General features: G+C 40.2%; 1 protein-coding gene across 5 annotated transcripts in view; it reads right to left on the bottom strand.

The window, feature by feature from the left end:
• USP15 (ubiquitin specific peptidase 15) overlaps nt 1-21,643 on the bottom strand; it is a 72,335-nt gene extending 50,692 nt beyond the window's left edge. For 4 of the 5 annotated variants that reach the window (XR_007507648.1, XR_007507647.1, XM_049813854.1 and 1 more), the window contains exons 1-2: nt 21,476-21,643; nt 4,012-4,139 (exon numbers count right to left, since the gene is read on the bottom strand). Coding sequence is in view for 3 of the 5 variants with exons in the window: in XM_049813854.1 (XP_049669811.1) it covers nt 4,012-4,139; nt 21,476-21,564 (217 nt within the window). In the remaining 2 variants the exon portion in view is untranslated. The remainder of the gene's footprint in view (nt 1-4,011; nt 4,140-21,475) is intronic. The other variant, XM_049813853.1, reaches the window with a different exon arrangement.
• Nucleotides 21,644-26,999: the final 5,356 nt, after the last annotated feature.

Here is a 26,999-nt window from a genome sequence, read left to right as displayed (position 1 = left end):
GTATAAAGAATAAATAGACTGTAATAAATATACAGTCTATTTATTTTCATTGTCCTAAGTGAATGAACTGCAGAATTACACACTGCACAATTAAAACTGAGCATAAAAGTAACCTTAAATAATCTCAAATTGCTTGAAGTATTGGCCTTTCAGATTTACTTTTTTTTTTAAGTATACTTCTAAGCAAAATGAATATTGTTACCTACATTTTTTGCAAGGACAAAAATAAGTGCGTGCTATGCACCTATGAAAAGCGCTAAGGTCCTCTCATGTGATTGTATTTCTGTACTTCTCTTGTTTCTCCTTTGTACAGACAGATTTAGCAAACACAGCATAATGTGACTTCAATTAAAAAAAATATTATCCTGAGCATTAAAAGAGGCATACTTTAAAAATTAAAGGTCCTTTAATAATAACACCTAATTTATTTATTTTTTTAATAAGAATTTAACAAAACATGTTTCAACATGACCTTTTCTGTAGGAGGGCAGCACTACTGAGGACATTTAAGAGATGTTTAAGAGATGTGTTCAGTTCCTGGTGGGAAGATTAAACACGATTCAGCTTACAAAGACTCTAGAAATCTCCCTACTGAACCTGCACTTGCTACACCTTCAGTTGGTTTAAAGGGTTTCTGGTTTTAAGGGAAAATAAGGGAAAAAAGCAACGCTTTTTGCTTTAATCACCTAAACGGTGAAAATATGGGCAAGGAAGGATGCACAGCTTACTTCTGCTCTTATTATTTTATCACTGGTGGCGACTCCCTCTTTCCTTCTCCAGCTAAGTACCTTGATGTGTGAGCAAAACATTGGAGATGCATACTGTTCTTCGTTCATGTAGTTTAAGTGTACAATATTTGTTACTACCATTAGCTAGCTGCTCAGAGGTGGCAAAAAGATACTGTTTCCATAATATGTAATCCGTGCAGTTTAGAGATGACTTCATGCAGTCAAGAAGGTGCAATATGGTTTGCATGCACTTTCCTCAATAAAAATTGTCAATGTGGGAAGAACTAAACAAAAAACCTCCTAACAACAACAAAAACCCCAAGATACAGCCAGGTTAAGTGTTAGAATCATGAAGTCATTTTAGAAAAAGGGATAATCAAGTTCAGAAATAGCCAAAGTATTTGTTGCAATTTTAGCAAGAAAAAAACAAAAGTGCAACACAGAAGGCAACAAAGGAAAGTGGAAGAAAACCTCAGGCTTTGGATTCTACTTTGGGAGCCAGAGTACACAAATTTCTCAAGCAAAAAGTAAAATGGAATTTCACATAAACATCTCAGTGAACATACAGGTAAATAAAAATTCAGTTCTTCATGGAGATAAATATAATAAATGTGACCTAATAAATGAGACTTCAATCAATGCACTGGTTTAAAAGGTACTTTCCTTTTTTCCCTTCAGTCTGTTTCACCCTATCTGTAAAAGTAACAATTTTCAAAACTCAAATCTTGGTTCAAAACTGTCTTGACTGATTAGGAAAAAATCTATATGCAAGAACTATATCCAAGAAACATTTGCTGAAACAATTCACAACCTTCCACTATCAATTCTTACTTGGCCCACTCAATACTATGCATATGGTGGTTTCATTATAACTGGGAGCAAGGTGTGGGGAGAAATCACAAACACATCCTCAGGCCCACGTATCTCTCTAAAAAGTTCACACTGTATTTCTGCACTGATCTGATATTGCTACAGGAGTTTATAGTGAGAAGATATAATTTGGATTCCATTCTTTCTAAAATCCCCAACATTTTTTCCAGTGTAATTTTTTCAGAACCTTATTCCAAAGTCCCCTGACTCCCTCATATGCAACACCGTTTTCTATGATGAATGATCAGCTAAATGACTACTTCCTTGTGCTTGCTTTGCTAATCTGAAGTTGTCTACATATCTCTTCTGAAGACAGCACATGTGCGTTCCATTACATACATCAACATTTTTGCATATGTTGAGATTAACTGAAATGTTACTGCCTGTTACTTTCCACTGCTCCCATTTCATCCAAATATTCTGGAAATAAGGGAACAATATTTAAGTAACATAAGCACAACACACTGCTTCAGTTTCCTAGAATCAGTCTTTCTTGAATTTAATAATAGTTTTCCTTACCACTGCATTGTGCTGCAGAGTATCTGAGAAAGCATGCTGCTTTTAGATTATTTTATATTCTTTAAATCAGATGCAAATTTTCAGACTTAAAAGAGCAGTACGAGAGCAACTAGTGCATACGACATGCCAAAGACAGGATTAAAATCCAAACTGAACCTGAAAATGCTTATGCTACATAGGAAACCTAGTACAGAGGATTGCTGCTTTGCAGCAGGGGAAGGTAACAGCTACTATTTGCTGAGCACTAATGCCCTTAATTTTAAAACTGCCTTCACACAGGAACAGTAGATGTCAGACAGTAATTGGATGCATGGTATCACTGCCAATGCAGAGCCACGGTTTTAGAACAATGAATGAGCAAAAAGTGAAGTTCATAAACCCCAATGCTGTGTTTACTTTGAAAGGCGTATGCACAGTGTCAAAACGATAGTAAGAATACAGGTTTTCAGGAGCTTTTAGCAAAATGGCTAACATGCGTTTAGATTTGGACAGCTAGATTCAGATTTTGTACAGGCTTCACATCCACAGTAACTTTAAACATAATCTGAACATGTGTGTAGATTAAGTTATAAATAATACAGCTCAACTAACACAGTGCTTTGCACATCGAGAAATCACCTTTTTTAAAGTGGGTAGACACAGAAGAGAGAATAAGCTGATGCTGCCTCGCTGAGGATAAAAAGATCCTGCTACATCTAATTTCAACTGAAAAGTATCAGCTGAACATTCCTGCCTCACTGCGAGATTTACTACAAGAACGTACAAAAGATCTAGATCCTCACACTTCAGAAAACAAAACACATCACTCACCTGGAGCAAAAAGACCTTTACGTTTTTGGATGGAAGAGAACATATACATGCATACATCAATACAGCACCTTCTTCAAAGGCACTGATACTAGTCCCTGTCAGACATGCACACTCCCTCACACTGACAACTACTGCAACATGGTGCGACAAGTCCTATGAAAGAGGCAATCATCTTAAATATTTAACTTGTAAAATAATGATATTAATTACGGTTGAGAAGTTTTGAATTAAGAAAGTCAGAGATCACCATAAATCTCATGAAGTTGTAAAAATTTGTATTACCATGTGCAAACAAATTATGCAGTACTATTGTATTACCTGTAACTGCAAAGAAGGAAACCAATTATCTGCTAGATTTTGTATCCACTAGATTTTGAAGATTAAATATTAATGTCTCTAATGGTATTTCAATACTGGTCATTAAATATAGAATTTGACCTAAAGATTAAAATACCTGGGAAAGTATTGTGAGAGTTGTGTCCACAAATCTGACTACAGTTCAGCAAAAGTCAGTCAAACCTGAGTAATTATAACAGTGAGAGAGTTTAACCATACTCAGAAGACCCCCAAAAATTAGGAAATTATCCTCTATCCTTTCACACCACTTCGTATTTTCACTGAACTGCGTAATACCTCTTCCTCAATTGTACCATAATCAAAGTAAGGGCTTGGGGCCCATTTACAAAATTAAATTTTAGAGTTCAAGTTAAAAATATTATTTTAAATCAACCAATTTAGTTAAGCTAAAAAAAAAATCTTAGTGAACTCAGGCTAGCTATTTGTCAACTTGACTAAATTTTAACCCCTGAGGTATTCCAAAATATCATTATAAACCAGTAATTTGTACATTATTAAATATTCTGTAACCATTGCAAAAAGTTCCACTAATTTTATTTAAAAATTTTAATTTGTTAGGGAAATCTATTCTACTTCCCTTGTCACAGTGTGAAAACAAACCAACAAACAGTTTCACCTTCATAAATGCTGAGATTCAGGTACACTATCAACTACAAAAGATGAACAATCTGTGACAAATTTGTACTAAATGTTAGTATTGGCTTATTACACAGTTAGAAGCAGTTACCTTTAAGAAGTCCAGAATTATCAATAGGACCAGGGTACACATTCTGATCTCCCATCTGGTATTTGTCCCAGCTGTCAAAACCAACATATTTTTTCCACTGTTTGAACCAGCGACTATCCACTAGGTACCTTAAATGGAAGAAGACAAACAAGTTAATTATTGGCATGCTACCACTTCCTACAGTACCGATAAATTCATATTAAGGTACTTGCATCCATCAGCCTTGCAGAATGGAGAATGTTTTTCTGTCTGGTCTGCTAACTATTATCAGCATGTCCTACCAGCAAGGACTTTAACCATGGGCAATTAAAGATCACACTAATCATGGTGGGCAAGTACAGTTTTGCAAGAGGGCCAATATAGCATATCAGAAGTTAAAGAATGGCAAGCTCAAAAAACATTTCCCTTTTTAGCATGAAATATAATCAGCTTTAATTCCTGTTCTCAGTCTGTGAATTCAGGAGATTCAAGTTAAATCTTTATAATTAGATAGCCCTTTAAAAAACGAGAGAGAACTTTTAGTGAAAGATTTTTTCCTGCTGGAGTTTTATTTATAAAATTCATATGCAAGTTGAAAAACTTTAGAACTCTGATGTCCTGTCAAGAACCAGAGTCTAAGTGTTTTCTTCCTTTGAGTGAGCGTCAACACATAACAGTAAATGTTCTGCTTTTGAGGCAGCACTAGATGTTCATCCTACATATAATTATCAACTTCACACTTCCATATGAAGGGATATCTCTAAACTCAGCTCCACAGTATTTCTACCCAGATTAAACTGTTGCCAGTCTGGCTTTTACCAAGTCCAGCGATACCTACATTTTGTATCTTTTTGTCCAGAATTTCTTTAAGATTAAGATAACAAATTTGTTCAGTGATCCTCAGATTGTTTGGTTTTGGTTTGGTTTTTTTTTTTTAAAGATACCACCTTCATTATTTCTCTTTCCTAAAAGTACCCATCTCCTCCTGTCTGTTCCGTACCAACCCTTTTGTTACTAACCTAGTACATGTCAGAGTATCACTATCAGGATGAAACGCTAGGTCAAACTAAAGATCATAGGTAATCCTCATTCTTTTCTCCAGTATTTGACTATTGAACTCTTATTTGCAGCATACCAATAATATGCTACTGAGCCTTTAAGACATCTCAAAACTTCCTGGTGATTCAACTCCTAGTCTGTTAATACATATAGCTTTATTAGGTAATCATTCTGCAGGAGTTACTCATGAACGCCATGGAAAAACACAAAACAAATATAGCACCCACAACTCTTGTAACCAAAGAGGTACAAAAACATTGCTTGAGTATACATTTTACTGAAGAGGTTTAAAAAAAACCACCAAACATTAGTGGGGCTTTAGGTATCTTAAGTTTGTTAATTCTTATTATAGTTACATCACTTAGAAACACAAATTGTAAGTCTTGACTTATTTCTTCTTCTCAAGTCCAGTTTTTCTCTCTTACAGTCACAGATCAAGCCTGGAGTCAGTCTCCAGAAGTACTGCCAGCAAACCTCTGGTAAAGAAGGCATTACAATTGAGTAGTACTGACTAAGTGGGATCCTTTGTAGTCAACTTATCAGATTCTCTTGTCAATAAGACCAATTTTTCAGTTTCTACAGAATGTACTCTTAAGTGTGTGAATCTATAGGTAAAAGTCCTTTGGAAAGTAAGAGGAAGAAGGCTTTAGAAAGCTATACATAAGATCACCACAGGCTTTTGGATGCTTACTTCCCTTACATTTCTTCAAAAACATCAAAGACTAAGGTCTCAAAGGCAACTTTACAACATCTGTGACAACAGCACCCTAATTCACATGGTAAACAGTCTTGATTCAAAATATTACATCAACAGTAATTATGAGTCTGTGAACAAATTACTCCTAGCCCTAGCTTGTAACTACCCTAAGCAAACATAAATAGCAAAGGCAGAGCCGTGTCTCAACTGCTATAGACATAGTTCTGTTAGTACAAGAATGCTGGTTAGGGACCAAATTTCTCCCTTACTGCACCAATGCCAGGCGTACTCTGGAGCACGTACCTTCACCATCTCACAGAGTAACACTTGGTCTTGTATCTATTCTGCCATCACAACCTGTTACTACTGCTCAAGAGTCATCAACTGGTACCAATTACTGTCTCTTCTGAAACTCTTCTGTACACAACTTTGTCCTTGAACTTGCAACACACAATTTCTTTCTGAAATTTTAAACACTTAACAAAGCAGTCTGAAAATAGGTTCAAACTGCTTTCTGAACCAAAACTATATTGAAAAAAATTTAGGTTTAAACACTACTGAGGAAATGCATATGAAAAGTATTTTGCTGCAAAAATGCCCTTTTCCACTCTGACCAAACTCAGAAACAGACAGTGACTTTACAGGGTGTTTTGGGCACATTGTATCCCACCAAATTGGTCATGAAACAGCATGGTTGAAGTCCTAGTCCAGAAAGATGACATAGTTAACATTACTATGATTTTACAATATTGAATCATTCTAAAGTAGCCTGGCCTAGCACTGATTATTTCAGTTTTGTGGCAGAATTCCCTTTACAAGTTTTGTTTTGTTTAGAGCATATTCAGAATGTAATACGAAACAAGATTGAACAAGGCTAAGCTGCATTAAAGATGGTGAAATTTGGCATAAAACACAGTAAAAGGATAGAAATGCAAGCTATTACAAAAATAAACAGATTTAAACTTTATTAATGATGAAAAAAGGCAAAACTTTTCTAGTTCAAATGTTAGTTAAGTTCTAGTCCCACACACATTTCACACTTCAAAAATCAGACTCAGCTAGAATACTGATTTCTTGATCACTTTCCATTGTCTATGCTGTTCAGTGAAGTTATAAGAACTACCTAAGAAAGCAATGAGCTTCTCAAAATAGTTCAGATCTTTGTGTACAGACAACCTCATTTTGCAACACAAGAAAGTATCCAAGTAAAGCCCTACTGTCTTACGTGAAAGCCTTTTCTGAACTTAACTTTTCAGGTTCTCTAACACAGCAGCCAATTTAATGATCACTACAGCAAAACCTATGAAACTACAAACCTCAAACTGTTGTGAAATTAAATGAGAAACAACTCCAACTATCAAAAATGACCAGTTTGTGAAAACAGGCATATCATGTGACTACCTAGACATAATTTAAAACTTGGCATTATCATTTGTTTAAAACAAGCATTCAATTAAAAAAAAAAAAAAAAGCATGACTTTTTAAAAAATATCAGATGAAAGCAAAGATATAAACTTTAAAACTTGCCCAATCCCTTCAAAACACCACGTTTGCCATCATGCAATAGATAGAGGAAGTGAAGCAACATCATAACAGCTCCCCAGTATGCCTTAAAATATTTGGTACGTTTGTTACTAGAAGCTTTCAGTTATATTTTTACTATCATAAAGTCCTCCTAAGCAATACTGCAATAGAAGGAGAGAAAAAACTTAAATTAGGTTTAAATTTTACAGAGGTAACGTGCTTCCTTTCCTACAATCAATAGTCAGATGCAGATGTCTTCAGATATGATCTAGTTCAATGAAGGCAAGAATGCTTTCAGAGGTACAGACTCAACAGTGAACGCAGAACGGTTTTAAAGTGTTTTCTCTAACAGATTCTCTATCCAATGCATGCCCAAGGTATGCCACATTCATCTATTACCCAGAAATGGGAGGCGGGGGAGGAGAATAAAGCAGACAAAAGCCTGCAATAGGCAATTTAGCCTATTTAATTTAAAGATCACATAAGTAAGAATTTAAGAATTCAGCGAACACCACAAAGACAGTCCACTTGAAAATTAAGAAAGAAAAATCAGAACTCTACAAACAAATTTTCACCAAAAAATAACTAACTGTTGCAATTAAACAAGTGTTATTTTCCATTTCATGGAAGAGAAAAAACAAACAGTACACTCGACCATGGAAATTTGAAATAGTATGACCATGTAAAATGGAGTGACTTTACACAGTGTATATATATATCATTGAATATAGAGTCTGATATTAAAGATAATTTTTCCTTTACCCTGAGTCTGCCAGTACAAGCCTGATGTTATTATAATTGAATCATTGGTATTTGTGTCTTTTTCTTTTTCAAGTACAAGTAGCAGCAGTTCTTCCCACGTTTACAAAAAACCAGTTCTTTCACTCTGCCTGTACAAATCCCAATTCCTTTTACAACAGCCTCTTGATATTTGACTAATTTTTCTTTAATAAATGGAAAAAGGAATATCGAATTTGATTAATCTGATATGACCTTGCCTTTTGCTTTATGCACAAAGTTTTCAGTCTTATGAACATACTCAAGGCCAAGAGCATTCTCACCTTTCTCTTCCACTGTGGCCATCCAGCACTATTCCATAACAGCCATAACTGCATGTGGTTATGAATGCAGTCACCCTCAGGCAGCCATTCTACCACCAAACCTGCCAGCTTTGTCCCCTACGCCATCTCATGGCCTCTACTTTCTTGACCTAAATTCAAATGAACTATGAAACTCAAAAGCTATAATTTTACACAGAAGAAAAATTATCATATAGGCAAACTGCCCATTGTTTTAATTAATGCTTAACAAATTACTGCTCCTGTAGAACCATATTACTTTTCAAATGCTTTGTGTTAAATGTCTGATCATATACCTGTAACATAGTGATTAATAGAAAATTTTGATAACTGGACTTAACAGTGCAATAGAGCTTGGGGTCCGCTGTTCCAGGTTTTAAATGTTCACCATTACCTATTTCAACACTTCATCAAGTCTGTTCTTCCACATCCAATTAATTTTGCCACCAACCAAATTTTGCTCTGCAGTATCTCTTCACAGTTCTCCCTAACTGAAAAGCTGTAACATCTCTGTTTCCTAACACAAAGTGCAAAAACTTACACCACTTCTCTTCAAATTTAGGTATTTGTACTTACACACCCAAACAAGAGATTAATGTTCCTAACATAAAAAAGTTGAAAGGTCACCTATAAATCAACCAAATATGTAAGTGTGATAAGAACTGAATAGCACAGTCAAGTTCCCTCCCTGGAAAGAAAATATTGAAGGACAACCAAATCTTAAAAAATTCACATGAAGTTTGAGACTCTCTGAGCAAAGTGTCCAGTAATACAATATACAAAAGCAGAATGAAGAATACATGAACACCAAAAATTTGAAAGCTACTTAAATTACTTTGTCTTTTTATCTTCTCCTTTCCTGTTTTCTTACTTGAATTCACTAAGTAGTATTTTGTTAAACTGGTGTATTTTGGACATATGGAAAGCGCTGAGAGGAACAATTAAAAAAAGAAGCTAAATGGGTGCAAAACACTATTCTAAGAATGAATTCTGCAACTGTAAAAACTACGTTAATATCTGTAAAGCTTAATTAAAACTGATTACTTTCAGACAAATAAGAGCTTGCATGCATTTTCTGCAAGATGCATTCTACTGAAGATTAATGAAAAGACTGAAAAGGAAAGATCATGACATCTGTGTGTACTCAGGGGCAAAGCTTAATACTTTGGCTAATACTGCTTGTAATATGAAGCAGTATGTAATCTATCTCTCTGTACTGATTTTTAAATAGAGTGAGCCAGGAAGATCAATTTTTTAGGATAAGGAACAAATGAGCCACTGCCAGTTCTCAGGATTTCTTACAGACCACATCATACTCTAATAATCAATCCCGAAACAAAAATATTATAGATTTGATACAGCACTATACATCTTACCACAGCCTAATGAACTACCTTATCACCACAGACTACAGCTTAGAAAGTACTGGCTTACTATCCCAATATTCAGCTCTTAACATCCTTTATAAACAAAGGTAAGCAGGATACTTATGTAAGTCCTGTAATGAATTTATTTTCTGTTTTGAGATAACTGCTTTTAATTGACTCAGGATCTACCAACATTATTTAGACTTCTTAATTTAAAGAAGTATGGAATCTTTACTCTCAGACAGATGTTCTTAAGAGCAAACTCAGTAGACCAGTTTACCACAATGGTGAGGTAACACACATTACATGCAAAAGAAGGATTTATTGAATTTATATAGCCAAGAGAAAAAATTTACAGATAATACGTTTTTAAAAATGCTAACAGACCCTGTTGTGAATTCTTACAGTGAACTACTGGCTACGTCTATGTATGTGCAGTCATATGCACATGTATGCACACACATTTTATACATATTAGGCATTTTAATGAGCATTCTGCTACTTTTACTTCAATAGAAATCTGATACAGGTGAGAAGTTATTTTGAGTTACTATAGAGTACATTTGCACTAGCTGTAATCTTCTCCCTTTATAAGAACTTGTTCTTAATCAATAGATGAAACACTACTTCTCCAATTAGATTAGGGAAAATGGAAATTTGCATTCAAATGCCATACACTTCCCTCATCTTTACGCGAGAAGGTTATACTAAAAAAAAATAAAAAATAAAATGCAATTACACCATGCTCAGCTTTGGGGATCAATCGGCTAAAGCACTTAACATAGCTAAAAAACAGATTTGTCAGCATTAAGGGAAAAAGTAAAAATCAGAAATTTATATACTGTAGCTTTTGATCCTACAAATGCATTCAATATAGCATTCTCACCAAGATCAACAAGACTACTCATCTACACAAAACAGAGAAAGGAAACCCTAAGAAGGCAACTTAATTTATCTTTTCATCAATGTGATAATATCCATGATACAATCAACCACCTGAAAACTAAGTATTACCTACGAGGGACATAGAGTAATTTAGGGGAAAAGACATACCTCAAGTAAACAGAACCACATCTGCTAAAACCTCATTTCTTACATAAGACTTGATCACTTTTTAGGGGAAAATTATTAAAAACTTGTAGCATGCACTTGAGACCAGATACACTTCACTGAATATGTGTTGTCCCAGACACAAAAGTAGCTTACCATGCATTAGTAAAAGAGACATAAAATGTCTGTACATTAAACTTGGTACCATGTTTTGCTTTTGTTATTATTACCTAATGCAGGAAAGAGTTCCAAACCAGTCTAATGTTAACAGTAGGTTTTTTGAACTGTGGACCTGAGAAAGCTACCCCAGGAGACCTTAGCAAAGTTAAAAAAATATGGCCTATCTGTTTTTTACAACTAGGATTAAGAAATGCTTGTTACTTAACTCTGATGGAATTAAGATTTCACTCAAACAGGAAACACAAATTTTGCACTCTCAGATGTCGTCAAGCTAGTGAGCAAGATAACCAACCCATCTTCAGGGGTAAACACCTGGAGGATTCATAGTAGAGACTGAAGGAGAGAACTGTCTCATATTTCTAAATATGCTGTTTCGAGGGGCAAACCTTAAAAACTAAGACAACTTCACAACAAGGTGAACTGATAAAATCTGCAAATGCTTGACATTTATAGGCATTTCAAACAAATCAGTCACCTCAAATGGCTTGATGAAAACAGTACAACCAAGTTTGATTATGCTGAAGTCACTTAGAGTAAAAAAGTTGATAACAGAAATACATAAATATTAGAATAGCCCCAAACCTTTACCTAAAAGTAAGCAAAAATATGCATGTATGATTTGCTGAAAATTACACCCAAACATGGTATTTCAGGTACTAATAATATTGGAAATATTTCTACAGTTTATTTAGCTTTAGGTGCTTTCTCTTAGTTGTACTATGTATCCTTAAAGTGATCTAAATGTTCTTTGAGCAAGTAGAATAAAGAACAACTATGCAACATGTTCATGAACATGTTCCCAGTTCAAGACTGGCCTACTTCACTACTCAGTGTCTACTTCCGAGTAGAGTTTCAGATTGCTTCGTAAGATACATCTGCTCTCATCCGCAAAACGTTTCTTGCCTGTCTGAAGGAGATTATAACCTACAAGGGACAATTTATACTCTCGAGTCCCCTGAAATGCCAAATACGGAATAAAACATGAGGAAATGGAATGAAGCTGCATCAGGGGAAGTTCAACTGGACATTAGGAAAAGGTTCTCCACTGAGAGGGTGGTCGGTCACTGGAACAAGCTCCCCAGGGTAGTGTTCACAGCATCAAGCCCGTCAGAGTTCAAGGAGCATCTGGATGATGCTCTTAGTCATATGGTTTAGCTTTAGGTAGTCCTGCGAGGAGCAGGGAGTTGGACTCAATCCTTACGGGTCCCTTCCAACTTGAGATATTCTACGATTCCATGGAAACCTTATACCCCTCCAGAGCACAAGAGGAGCTTGTGCAACCAAGGTCTACGCTACCTTTGCAGACATGCAACGTATCAAAATTTGCAGAATACCTTTGGAACATTCCACAACAGTGGCATTTGTTCTGATAATAGACATGGAAAACCCATGCAATGACAAGTAGAGCATGTAACAACATATTTTACCGAAGTGTATGTTCTCCCTTTGATACACCACAAGTTTTGATATCATATGAATTCAGTGTTATCACTGTAGAGGATGAAATAGAAAATGAAATTCTGAACCCTGCAAATATAAACTCCAACAACATTCTTTGCAGCAGCTGATGACAAAAGGCCTTGAGGTCTGAGGGTCCTCACAGACTGCATTTGCTCATCTTCCAGCCTTAATTCAGGCTAGTATTAGTCCACTGATCACACAAAGCAGTTGAAAAACAGAATGAGAATGTTCCTTGATATCTTCTGATATTACAGATCACTTCATTTCCTCGAAAAGTAATAACTGTTGGTCATATCTAGCTCATTCCATACAGAAGCTATGTATGAATACTATATTCCGATTTGGGCATAACTTCTCTTTATATAATTATTTGATTAGAACAATTTCTTCGCAAGTATTGACAATTACAAAGCCCAATGCTTAACATTTCAACCTACCTTCCTCTTCCTGTTTTCCTACACTCAGGTTGTTCTCAAAGCACAGATTACTTTTGACCTTTAACTATTTTTAGTTATTATTTTCTTGTAAAAGAATATATTCCTCAAAGCTACATAAACACATGTGATCCTTTACTTCATTCTCATGGTTAGAGGCAAACAAGCTTTGTTCAGAAATATTGTAAACCAATATTAAAAAGTTAGTCACAGCTATTTTAAACTTGCTTCAGCTGAAGACACTAAACTGACTACATCTATCTTAAGGGTGAGTTTAGATCAGTTATTCCAACCTCACATAGCCCCTACAGACAACAACACTTCAGAAACAGTTGCTGCAGGTGTTATTATTCTTCGGGTCATGTTGGAGTGGGATGAAACAGTGATTATTTCTGGCATTTACAAAGGACTGCTCATCTCTGTGATTAAGGGCCATTAGTCTGGTTCCTGGTTGTGTTCTCATCAATTACGGGACTTAGAATTTCTCCAATATAATCTAAAAATTACAGAGTACTTATTTTATTATCTTTCCCAATATAGGCATATCAGCAACAAATATTTTGGTCCTTTTATACAAAATATTCAAATATTAAAAAAACAATTACAAGTTGACAGCCATGCCTTATATCCAAATATATGTTCATATTGGCATGGCAGGTTGACCCTGGTTGGACGCAAGGTGCCAACCAAAGCCGCTCTATCACTCCCCTCCTCAACTTGACAGTGAAGAGAAAATACAACGAAAGGCTCGTGGGTCGAGACAAGGACAGGGAGAGGTCACTCACCAATTACTGTCACAGGGAATGCAGACTTGACTTGGGGAAATTAGTTTAATTTATTACCAATCAAATCAGAGTAGGATAGTGAGAAATAAAACCTAAATCTTAGAACACCTTCCCCCCACCCCTCCCTCCTTCCCGGCTCAACTCCACTCCCAGTTCTCTCTACCTCCTCCCCACCAGCAGCGCAGGGGGACAGGGAACGGGGTTTGGGGTCCGTTTGTCACACGTTGCCTCTGCCACTCCTTCCTCCTCAGAGGGAGGACTCCTCACTCTTCCCCTGCTCCACCGTGGGGTCCCTCCCATGGGAGACAGTCCTCCACAAACTTCTCCAACGTGCGTCCTTCCTACAGGCTGCAGTTCTTTGCGCACTGCTCCAGCGTGGGTCCTCTCTGTGGGCTGCGGTCCTTCACAAACTGCTTCAGCATGGGATCCCCACAGGATCACAAGTCCTGCCAGCAAACCTGCTCCAGCGTGGGCTCCTCTCTCCATGGGGCCACAGGTCCTGCCAGGAGCCTGCTCCAGCGCGGGCTTTCCACGGGGTCATAGCCTCCTTCGGGCATCCCCCTGCTCCAGCGTGGAGTCCTCCACAGGCTGCAGGTGGAGATCTGCTCCCCCGTGGACCTCCCTGGGCTGCAGGGGGACAGCCTGCCTCACCATGGTCTTCCCCACGGGCTGCAGGGGAATCTCTGATCCGGCACCTGGAGCACCTCCTCCCCCTCCCTCTTCGCTGACCTGGGGTCTGCAGGGTTGTTTCTCTCATCTTCTCACTCCTCTCTCCAGCTGCAATTGCTGATGAGCTGCAACTTTTTCCCCTTAAATCTGTTCTCCCAGAGGCACTACCACCATCACTGATGGGCTTGGCCTTGGCCAGCAGCAGGTCCATCTTGGAGCCAGCTGGCATTGGCTCTATTGGACATGGGGGAAGCTTCTAGCAGCTTCTCACAGAAGCCACCCCTGTAGCCCCCCCTGCTACCAAAACCTTTCCATGCAAACCCAATATAATTGGGTCAGTCAATTAAAATTACCAACAAAAGATTGTATCATTATGAATGATCAAGTGTAGAGACTTAGGGCAGCCCAAAATGGGACTACTTATAGCATTTGTACATTAACTTACAAGAACAAAAGAATAAAGCTATTACAACACTTGTAAATGCACCTTCATTTCTGAAAACAAAATTCAACAAATAATAAAAATAAATAATAAATTTACACATGTTTTAAAATTTCTCAGCTACATGACCACGTATGGACATTGTTTGCTCAAAAGAAAATAACAGTACTGGCAGGAGCGTTGCTAATTGATTTCTAAAATTCTGTCATGGTTTGTAATTTTTTGATGTAATTTAACTTCACCTGTGGTTTACTGCACATTTTGATTTAACAAACCTTATTGACACAGTATCAGCATCACAGAAGTACAACACATTCATTCTTTACCTTAACACTCAGGCTGATAAAAAATATTTTTATGATCTTGGCATGTCCCATTGCTGTCAAAAGCACTCTGAATGCGTTCCTCAGTTACTTATAGACAGAATTAAACAACATGTAACGTAGATTGATTTATATTGACTGATAGGTCAGCCCTTCGACTTCAAAATTGAAACCGTTAGCTTTGATATGCAATAAGGACACCCCACAGAGAGACACTTATTCCATCACTGTGTACTGCTGGGACATCATAAATTTTGAACACAAGCTACTTCACCTTTAACAGCAAAACTGTGCAAATTGTCCAGAGAGACAGGTGAGGAGGATTTTTTTTTTTTTTACCCTCCTCACTGTGCATGAGTACAGATTAAGCAATACTGAGGACAAAGTGGAGCAACCGTGTTGCTGAAAGCAAATTAGGACTCCTGTTTAAAGTAACAGCATCCCATTTTTGTTCTTGCACAATTGCAACTATAAAAATAAGAAAGTAAGAACGGGTTGGTTTGTACCTGTGTTTCTACTCTGATTAGGCTAGCCAAAATTGCTTGACTAAGTACACTCATGATTAATAGATGCCTTCAAAATGAAATGTTGTTTCAGAATTAACAAGTTCTTGAAAGTTCAAGATGATGATAATTATTGTACTTTTATCACATACAAACCAAACCACCATTTTATTCAAAGTGTAGGTAAATCCACAAGAAAAAAATCCAGGGGTCAAAGAGAGAAAAAAAATATATCGCTTACCTCCCATTTTTAAGAAATCTTAGTCTAAATATTTCACATTCCTCTTCAGAAATAAAAGCTTTGTTGAACTAAACACACCGAGATGATTTCAAGTCAACTATCAGTCAAATTCTCCCTACAGCTCCCCATATTCAGTTCTCACAATGTGCAACAATAGCCTAAGCAGCACTTCACACATACCAAGAGGCTGACCAAAAAGCCTTATACAGCCAAAATTAACAGACTCCATTTTTATCTTAAAATTTCAATGTGAACATTAACCATGTAAGTATTTTGTATACACTTATGAATTTTCCATTTAAGTAAAGAATTTTCTTTAAAAAAAAAAATCTAACTCCTAAGTCAATGTTTGACTTCCAACTTTCAGGCAAAAGCCTGACACGAACATGATTTTAACATGCTCTCACCCTGCCTAATCAATCATCAGAAGAAAACTGCATGTACACACTTCCATTGCAAGTATTCTCCCAGAAGAATTTAAAACACAACATTTTGTATATCTTCATAGACTGTTGGTGAAATGCTGTGCCATTCCACATGCAGAGAGACAAATCTAACACAAAACTTCAACCACAAGGTCTTAAAGTCAAAAATCAGTAACTTAAACCTCATCTGGAAAAAAAAGCAGCCAATGCTCCATTCTACCCTTGGAAAGCTAACATAGCGTTCCTTGTTTCTCATTATATGAAGCCATCAGAACAGTTTAGGATATTATTCCAAATGTTATGGAGGTGCAGGGGATATTATTCCAAATGTTACAGAGGTGCAGGTCTGCAACATCTCATCACGCTCTCAGTCAAATCAAGTAAAAATCTTCCATTAATGTTCAATCTAGATTCTGTTCATGTACAGCACAATGATGGATGATCAGATGTGGAAAACGCTGAGAAGACCACAGTGTAAAATGCTATTAAAGCTAAGCACTTCAGCATCAAGGTTATCATCAATGACGGGCACTGCAGGGTTTTCAAGTAGGGCTATATATGCCTGTTCATCAAGATTCATGAGTTTTCATTGCAACCAGAATTAAAATGCTTATACATTTTTGGTGGGGAAATTCTTTCAATACACTTCTGGAGGGGAAATCCTTTAAGGTTGAACTTTTCAGATCTACTGATCATTCGCCGGGAAGGATTTTCACCCCACTTAAATTTTTACTTATTCTCTTTAGTGACTGAGTTTTACAATTAAACAGCCAATAAAATACTCACAGTGCAAAAAATGTGAATATTTTCTTCACCTTCCAAGAAATGTACTCAATGGATAAAAACGATACTCTGTCTGGACTCACCAGAACTTCAGAATTGATGTGTATCAGAGACACATCTGAAAGAACTCAGAAAACTATACTTGTGTAGTTTTCATAATTTGCAAGTCTTAAAAATCAAGAACAGATTAAGAATCTATCTCATCACTCTGTAAAGTGATGACTGGCACCAAAACTCATTGGCTAGCAGGGCTGGAAATCAACATCTCCCTTCTGGTCTAATCCTGACTAGCTTCAGTTTACAGGTAGTGTCTTAAATCTTTATCTACACCTCTCAAAATCCTTATCCTAGAAGACATCATCTTCTTATGTAAGTATTTCAGCACAGGACTCAACATTCCATCAAAACAGACAAAGGCTCTTAAAGCTCTTCTCTGAAAGGCAAGGCTTCTGCCTTCCCTATTAAATTTTGAGATTTTTGAACTCATTCCAAATGAACACCTTCTGTAACGTGCAGACACCAGAACTGGACGGTATGACTGGTTTCACTAATATATTACTGTACACAATACATCCTTGTACTGCTACTCAGTGCTGTCTATTCAAACATCTGAAGATTGCATTTGTTCCCTTAGCCACCAAGGAAACTCCTCACCATAGTTGTTTGTCCACTGATTCTTTTCCAAGTTACTGCTTTTAAAAATACAAATAACATCTATATTCTCATCTGCTCACAAATTGCTACAGCAAGCAAAAGATGAAAGAAGCACAGGTGGGAAAGTCTGGGAGAAAGAGAGAGAGAAATTGGTGAAACTGACTGCTAAGGCTGTGCTGTTAGCCATTATTAGTCACTATGACCCACTATAAGCGAACCACTTACTGGCAGGTGATACTTAAAGCCAAGAAACACGGTCTCACATTCTAGGCCACCGAGGGCCAACATGTGTAAGAGGTAGCACAATTAAGAGTACGAAACATTTGTAATGTCATATTTAAGTAACTGAGACAACATCTCTGACTAAGCGAGCCACAGAAAAACAGGAACTACAGCGAAAGCAGGGCTGGAAGTGGTCTTAAAGGTGAAGAAAATAAATTATACCTCAATATGGGGAGGAAATTACAGAGATATTCACACAAGAAGTCATCACACACAAGAACTGACAGAGTCTTCATCACCTCTTTAAGAAAACTGTTCCAAGATCAATAACTTTCAGTATTGAAAACTATACCTCAGTGACACTGTAAAAACAGAAAAACTTGGCAAAGTTCTCAAGAATACCACTGCAGGTACAAAGGCATTAAATAACATCATCAAGACCAGCTGGTCATGCAAATTTTACAGTGGCTAAAAAAAAAAATAAAAAATAAAAAAATTGATGAACGTCAACAGCTCTTCAACTTCTGAGAGTAGATACAGGAAGACACTGATTGAGTTCAAATTTGTCTGCAGCTCTAACAACCAGTATTTTCTGTCTTTCTAAATGAGAGGTTAAAATCTCCACACACAATAAAAATTCTCCTCACTGGCCAAGCATCAGTAGAATTTCAAAACAATGAGAAGTAATCGCATCAGATCCTAAAACTGAGAGATATACAACGAAATACAGCATTTCTCCTCCTCCAAAACAGAATTCTAGGTCTTTCAACCACAGAACCTGAAGGTCCTTTGGATAATAGTGCAAGAAAAGAGAGTTACATATAATTCAAGTTCCATGGAATGACTGTAATTTTTATGCTGAATTCACTAGTAAAAGTAGTCAACACTATTTAAAACAACTGATAAATGAAGGAGGTTCTTGCTTGGAAAAGCTTAAATTTGATGTTTATTTAATGTATGTTTAGAAAAATGAGACAAATGGAGAGATGGAAGAATCTCCAGTCTCTCCTAGTTTAATAATTTAATTTGTTAATTACCCATAAGAGAATGCAAAAAAGACCACTGGGACAAAATAGCCCAAAATCTTGTCCCTGAGGACAGAACAGTCATAAGACACTAGCCTTGCCTGTCTGTTGAAGCAATATATTTTAACCTATACTACCCCCAAGCTACGCTTAAAAACATCCAATGAAACAAATTCTACAGCTTCCTATCCTGCCTGTTCAAATGTTTCCCGATTCTATCAATTCTTTTCCAATCTCTAGTTCCAAAAACATTGCATTTCAAGTCAGTTTCATTTCTTTCTCTCTGCAGTGCACATGAAGAACTAATGAAGAAATTCAATGCCCTCTTCGTAGATAATACAAGACTTGCCTCTCTGCCTTATTCTTTAGTTCCTTTTTTCTCAGAGGGAACTCCCAAAGCTTTATACTTTTCTTATATAGCTTATTGTACTCTACACCAAATTCTGAAGAGCATGGAAAAGACTTTCAGTATAAGCCAGTAATTTTAAAAGGACTGTATTTCAGTGCTTTAAAGCTCAAACAGAACAAGCTGATATGGCATTGCTCACATTTTTTCAGCAATATTTACTATTGAATGAATGAAAATTGCAGTTCTGAATCATGACTTGGAGCACTTTCAACAGTTCCGTTTCCTTACCGATGCCCCAAAAGATCTAAAAGCTATTGACAAAATACCTCTGAAAAAAGCATTTGGACTAACCGTACCCCTTAATTTGTGAAGTTAAATACATAGCTCTAAGTATTAATCCTATGAACACCCATGTATACACATTTATGTACCTAGATTTAATAGTTCATGAGTCAAAGTTCATAGGACTTTGCCATAGCTTATTCAGTCTTAAAACACTTTATTAATATTAGTGTCATAATCACAGCTACATATATTTATTATCAGAGAATGTTTAGAAGCTTCTTCCACTTAACTGATTTTTTCATGTTAAAATATTTAAGATACTAAAAAAAAAATATTACAGCACAGTAAACATACTGGTTTAGCCATCATGTAAGCTTGTGATAAAGTTACTTTCACTTTGAGCAACATTAACTGTTTCAGACATTTTTTTTTAGTACTCAGGAAGTACCGAACAGAGCCATAAAAAAACCCCACCAACTCCTAGGAGATTACAAGCCTGAGCATCCTTTTACTACTGCTGGTCATTTTCAACACTACCATGTGAATTGATTTCCTTTTTCTTGTTGCTTATACTTTTTCAGTTTAAGAGCAGTCTGTTCGTATGCCAAAACTGAACATATACTCAGCAGTATTTGAATAATGCATCAGAATGTATGCTTCTGACACATGCTGCAGTATCAACACTGTTAAATATAGTCTTTTATAGAACTGGAACAGTGAGTGATGACAGCTGAAATGAGGTGGGCAAGTTCTACTTTAGTGCATTCATACTTAATTTTCAGTAAGTAAACGCTTCAGCCTTTGTCTTTGGGTGACAGTTTCAAACAGGAAGAGATGAAGAGGTTGAGTGGTGAAAAAAGTGTCAGTTCCTTTTCTTCCCCCCCCCGCCCCCCCCTCCCCTTAAAAAACAAAAAAAAAAAAAGAGGCCCATTTCCTAGCCTTAGAGAACTACAACTACAGAAGCTCAGTTACTAAATACGTGTCAGGAAGAGAGGTTTATATCACCTAATTATTTTCAACCATGGCTTGTTCTGTTGACAATCTGTACGGCACACTGCAAAATATTTTCTGACTGACGAGCAAAAGACATCTTTTTAAACGCTTGCTGCGGAACAGGTACCACAAGGGCCCGTGCGCACCTTCGGGGGCTGTTTCTTGGGCAATTAATCCGCTCACTGTCAAAATAAAATTTAAACTTAGGGCTCGCCACGGCCGCGGACGGCCTTCGGGGCACCCCACCCGGGTACAGATACGAATTCTGCCAACTTGAAGGTGACGCCGCGGCCCTCTCCTCCTCTCGGCAGCCCAGGGAATGGAAGAAACGCCGGCTAGCGGAGCTCTCCTCCCCCGCCTCAATCCCTGCTTCGGCCCTTCTCCCCGTGAAGGCCCGGCAAGCCCCCCGGCCCCCCACGCCCCGCGGCCTCCGGGCCCCTGGTCGCGCGGGGCCGCCATCCGCGGCCGCCATCCGGCACCGCGCCCCGCCAGTCACGCCGCTCCCTCCCCTCCCCCGCCGCCCGGCAGGGAGCTGACCTCGGTGCCTGCCCCCGCCGGGCGCCTCAGCGGCGCGGCCCGGCCCCGCCGCCCGCCAGCAACCCGGGCCAAGCCGAGGGCCCGCCGCACCCAGGCGGCCGGTCCCCTCCCGGCGGCAGAGGGCCGAGGGACCCGGGCGGCGGGAAGCGGGGCGGGGGGGGGGGGGGGGGGGAAGGAAATGTGTGTTTGTGTGTGGAACGGGGCCGCCCCCCCCCCCCCCCTCCGCCGGCCTCTCCCGGCAGCTCCCGGGGAGCCGAACCGCCTCCGGGAGCGGGGGGAGGGGGAGAGCTGAGGGAAAGGAGGTCGGTCCCTCCGCCAGCCGAGCGGCACCGGGGGCGGAGGGAGCCGCCCGCGCCGATCAGCCCGGGCCACCCCCCTCCCCTCCGCCCTTCCCTCACCAGGTATCGCCCTTGCGGAGGGCGGTTTTGAGCAGCGCCGCGACGTCCGTGCGCTGGGTCTCCAGATCCGCCGCGCCTCCCTCCGCCATCTTCTCCCCCCGGCGGCAGCGGCAGCAGCAGCGGCGGCGGCAGCAGGGGCAGGAGCGCGCCGCGCTGCATGCTGGGAGTGACGCCGCCGGGAGCCGCCCTCGCGCCCCCCCCCCCCCCCCTTCCCAGCAATCCGCAGGGCGGGGACCGGAGGGGAACGGGGCGAGGCGCCGCGGGCCGGCGCCCCCTGGCGGCCGGGGGGTCTCCCGCCTCCGCGCCGCGAGCGGAGGCGCATGCGCGGAGTCCCCGCGGGGCGGGGGGGGCGGGGAGGGGAGGTGGTTTGGTGGTGGTGGCGTCGCCTCAGGGGCCGCCCCGGCGGGCGGGGGTCGGGACCGGCGGTCCGGCGGGGTGCGCTCCGGCCCTGCCCGGTCGCCGCGGGTGGCTCGGCCGGTCCGCGCCGAGGCCTGCGGTGTGCCGGGCTCAGACCCGCCCGGCGGCTGCCCGCCGGCTTCGGTCGGGCGCCCAGGGCAGCGCCCGCCTCGCCGTCGCGGCCTGGGTCGCGTCTTGTGAGAGCCCGGTGCGAAATGTGACAGAAAGAGGGAATGGTCTTCGTAGAACGAGGGGCCGCCGCCCCCGCGACCTTCCCGGCAGTGTTTTAATTTCGGGTGTGCCCGAGGAGGTGCTGTGCGCCTTGCGGACAGACGGGTGGTCCAGGTGCCCGTGACTGATGTGAGGATACGGCCTGTGTCACTGTGCAGATACTGCTGGGATTTCAGACTGGCTGTGTGACTCGCGTTCACCTTCCCAGACCTTTGCAGAAGCCAGCGGATAATTCCTTGTGTTTGTTTTGGTCACTCTGACCTGAGGCTTGGACAGGCGGTGCAACCTGTCACTTGGCATTTCACCCCAAAAATAAGTCTGCGTGTTGCATTACATTAACAGGGTTCTCGCTGTCTTCACACCTGTATATAGGTTTCATCAAATCAAAATGGTATAGCAATGTTGGGCTGGGCTGCCGGTTACAAAAGTCTGAAAACAAGGTTTGTTCTTGCAGATCTGGCTGGTGTATCTAGCCCCCTTCCTCCGTCCAAGTCATTACAGCACGCTGAATTGTATGACTAACACTAGAAGCGTATCATAGGCTGCCAGTCACATATTAGAAGCCATTAGGCATTATTAGGTATTAGCTAATTAGCACTTACGAGCTACTAGTGTGTAGCTATTATAAATGGCACTAAAGATTGCTCTTTAGGTATACACACAGCAAAAAAGAGGATGGAAATAAGGCTCTGCTGGGTGAAAAACTGGCTGGATGGACAAGCCCAGAGGGTTGTGGTGAATGGGGTGAAATCCAGTTGGTGGCGGGTCACAAGTGGTGTTCCCCAGGGCTCGGTGTTGGGGCCAGTTCTGTTTAATATCTTTATCAATGATTTGGATGAGGGCATTGAGTGCACCCTCAGTAAGTTTGCAGACCACACCAAGCTGGGAGGCAGGGTCGATCTGCTTGAGGGTAGGAAGGCTCTACAGAGGGATCTGGACAGGCTGGATCGATGGGCCGAGGCCAATTGCATGAGGTTCAACAAGGCCAACTGCTGGGTCCTGCACTTGGGCCACAGCAACCCCATGCAGCGCTACAGGCTTGGGGAAGAGTTGCTGGAAAGCTGCCCGGCAGAGAAAGACCTGGGGGTGCTGGTTGACAGCCGGCTGACTATGAGCCAGCAGTGTGCCCAGGTGGCCAGGAAGGCCAACAGCATCCTGGCCTGCATCAGAAATAGCGTGGCCAGCAGGAGCAGGGAGGTGATTGTTCCCCTGCATTCAGCACTGGTGAGGCCGCACCTCGAGTCCTGTGTTCAGTTTTGGGCCCCTCACGACAAGAAAGACCTTGAGGTGCTGGAGCGTGTCCAGAGAAGGGCAACCAAGTTGGTGAGGGGCCTGGAGCACAACTCTGATGAGGAGCTGGGGCTGTTTCGTCTGGAGAAAAGGAGGCTGAGGGGAGACCTGATCGCCCTCTACAACTGCCTGAAAGGAGGGTGTAGTGAGGTGGGTGCTGGTCTCTTCTGTCAGGTGGCTGGAGATAGGATGAGAGTAAATGGCCTCAAGTTGAGGCAAGGGAGATTTAGGTTGGATATTAGGAAAAAATTTTTTACTGAGAGGGCTGTCAGACATTGGAATAGGCTGCCCAGGGAAGTGATTGAGTCACCATCCCTGGAAGTATTCAGAAAGCACGTAGACGGGGTACTTCAGGACATGGTTTAGTGGGCATGGTTGATGGTTGGACTCGATGATCTTGAAGGTCTTTTCTAACCTAAATGATTCTATGATTCTCTTACACAGCCGTGGTAGTCCAAAGCTAAGTCAATACTTTGCCAGGATTATCAGTAAAGATGATGGTGTTGAAATAAAGGCAAAATCAGGATTTTTGGCTGGAAAGGGAATACAAAAGTCCTACCGAGTGTATAAGTAAAACTCACAAGAGCTCAGAGGGACTGGTGGTGACATTGGTGGCTTCTCTAAGAGCTGGAATACGAAATTCCAGGAGAAGGGACAAGCAAGTTAAAGATGTATGTTATATGGAGAGTTCTACTGAGAGCTGTGGATCTGATGCCTACATTTAATGAGAGGAGAGAAAACTGAACTGGACGACAAGAAGAAGGTTTCCACCCATTTGAAGAATAAATTTCTGAATTAGAAGCTCAGAGTCTAGGAAGAAGAGCTGTGACACCTTCCCACCCCTTGCATGCCAGGTCTTGACAAATAAGGACAGTGTTTTAAACCCTGGAAGTTATCTGTGTGCCAAACTTAACTTTTTACAAAAATTGTATTTTCATGGAAATTTTGGGGAAAATATTTCTCAATCCACTATGCTGGTAAAAACAGCTTCATTTTTCAGCAGTCTGTAATAGACCATCAACAGTTTGCTTTGCCAAAAGCTTCACCTAGAGCCACTCATGCCTCTACTTTTTGGGTTGCCTAACTGCAGTCACTAGGTGAAAGATCTCCTATTCCTGAATTCAGTCTTTTCATGGTACAGCAGTGGACACTAGACAGACACTAGATGCTACAAATCCTAGACAGAAAAGCATAATGTGCCATCTGAAGCAGAGCTTTAAGAATTGCAGAGAAGAGATGAGTAACTAAGTCACTCTCCTGGTTTCAGCTGGGATAGAGTTAATTTTCTTTCTAGTAGCTGGCACAGTGTTATGTCTTGGATTCAGTAGGAGAAGAATGTTGATAACACACTGATGTTTTCAGTTGTTGCTGAGCAGTGTTTATACCAAGTCAAGGGTTTTGCAGCTCCTCGTGCCCAGCCAGCGAAAAGGCTGGAGGGGCACAAGGAGTTGGGAGGGGACACAGCCAGGGGAGCTGATCCCAACTGGCCAAAGGGGTATTCCATACCGTGTGACATCATGCCCAGTATATAAACTGGGGGGAGTTGGCCTGGGGGGATCGCTGCTCAGGAACTAACTGGGCATCGGTTGGCAAGTGGTGAGCAATTGCATTGTGGACTACTTGTTTTGTATATTCCGATTCTTTTATTATTGTTATTGTCATTTTATTACTGTTATTATTGTCATTGTTAGTTTCTTCCTTTCCATCCTCTTAAACTGTTCTTATCTCAGCCCATGAGGTTTACCTTTTTTTTTTTTTTTTTCCCCCGATTCTCTCCCCCATCCCACTGGGCGGGAGGGAGGGAGGGAGTGAGCGGCTGCGTGGTGCTTAGTTGCTGGCTGGGGTTAAACCACGAGTCTATTTCTGGGACTGTCAGTGCTTCACAAGAAGCAATTGTGCCTTTCATAATAAACAGCATCCTAAGCTTGAGAAGAACTTTCCCCTACACAGAATTCTTGGAAAATGATAGTTAAGTGTTAAATCTGTATTATTAAAAAGGCTTTCTGAGCTAGCAAGGAATTCTTTCCAAGTACCTCTATCCTAGACAGTGCCTGAGCATCTTCAGATTTGAAACCGTCAGGTAAACAGAAACAGCACTGGAGATACTGATGAATGATCTACCCTCTCTGATGAAAACAAGCTTCTGATATAACCGAATGCAGGATATTGTAAAGCTAGCTGAGGTGGCAGGCTTTCCAGTAATCATTGGGCCTCCGTCCTGACCTGACTGCATTGCTATCAGATTAATTTTTATAAACATGTTTTTTGTGGTTCTAAACATTGATCCTAAAAAAGGATGCAATTAATACAGCATATAGCAGCTCAGACATTCAGCAAATGGGCTGCAGATAACAAACTGGGTACACTGATGTTTCTATTGATTCCCAATACAACATAAAGTTTAAGCTCTCAGTTCTTGTTTTCAAGGCAATTAGTGGACTTGGCTAAAGAAACCTAAAATACAACTTGATTTTGGGGCTTATGAAAAGCTCTGCTTCTCAGTGGTGGAAACTTTTGTAGACAGCAAATTCTGTAGAAATGACAGACAACTGTAAGTCTCGCAGGTACTACAGAAAAATTCACCACTTCTTATTTTCTTCCTAAACTTTCTACGCCATATTTGTGAATTTATGGAGGGGGGAAATAGGGCTTCAGATTCCCTTCCCCAGTGGTCTGGCAAGCACTCGTGTGTGTGGTGGGCTTACAGCCGCTGGCGGCTGCGTGCATTTCCTTTTTAGTTTGGGGCTGTGCCAGGCACGGAGCCTGGCATATCAGAGTGGATGTGTTGAGTGTGTATTTTACATGTAGCATTCACACATACAGTTAGGAAAACATAGGTAATTTCACTTTTGGTTGAGAAATCTGATGGAAACCCTTTTAGAGCTAATTTTACTAGCCTAATATGTTTTTACAAATTTAAAGTGGAACTAAAGGTCAATCACAAAATCACTGCTGATTTTGTTCTATATCCTACTTTTTTGGATGTGTGGGAGTTGGTTGTGTTAAAATAGTGATAGAATTATAAGTCTCTTTGAAACAGTTCAATAACAAAAGCAAGAAAGCAGAAATAACAGTGGACTAACGTTATACAATGGCAAGATGAAGCAGGGCTTCTGTAAGGTAAACATGAGAGGGGTAGACGTAGGAATGAAAATTCAGTACTAAACGAAGATGGGGGAACCCAAAGAAGCATGGGATGAATGATGGACAGAAGCAGATAAGAATACGCATTTTTTTAGAGAGAGAAAGAAATACAGGCTAAATTTGAAAGACAAGAGAGGTGGGGAAATAACTTGTAATTAAGATACCCATTTCTGTCCTGGACATAAAACCATGACTGCACTGTACTTTTTGAATCATATTCCTCCTCATCCAGTCTGTGCGTGGTTTGCCTCATTCACATAGGCTGAATGTAATCATGTTAAATTCCTGTTTCAGCTAGATGGAGTTGCAGGTACTAGATATTATTGTGATAACATGCTTTTGCTGAGATAAGAAAAAAACGTTTAAAAATTTGATAGATTTTTTTAGTTGATTTAATCAGACTGTTACATTTTTTCTACATTTTTAGTAATTAGTATTACCAAAAGGATATTTCAAATGAGAG

This window comes from Accipiter gentilis, chromosome 11 (genome assembly GCF_929443795.1).
Source record: "Accipiter gentilis chromosome 11, bAccGen1.1, whole genome shotgun sequence".
Lineage (NCBI taxonomy): Eukaryota > Metazoa > Chordata > Aves > Accipitriformes > Accipitridae > Astur > Astur gentilis.
The sequence above is the reverse complement of the archived record's forward strand: the minus strand, read 5'-3'. Positions and strand labels throughout refer to the sequence as shown.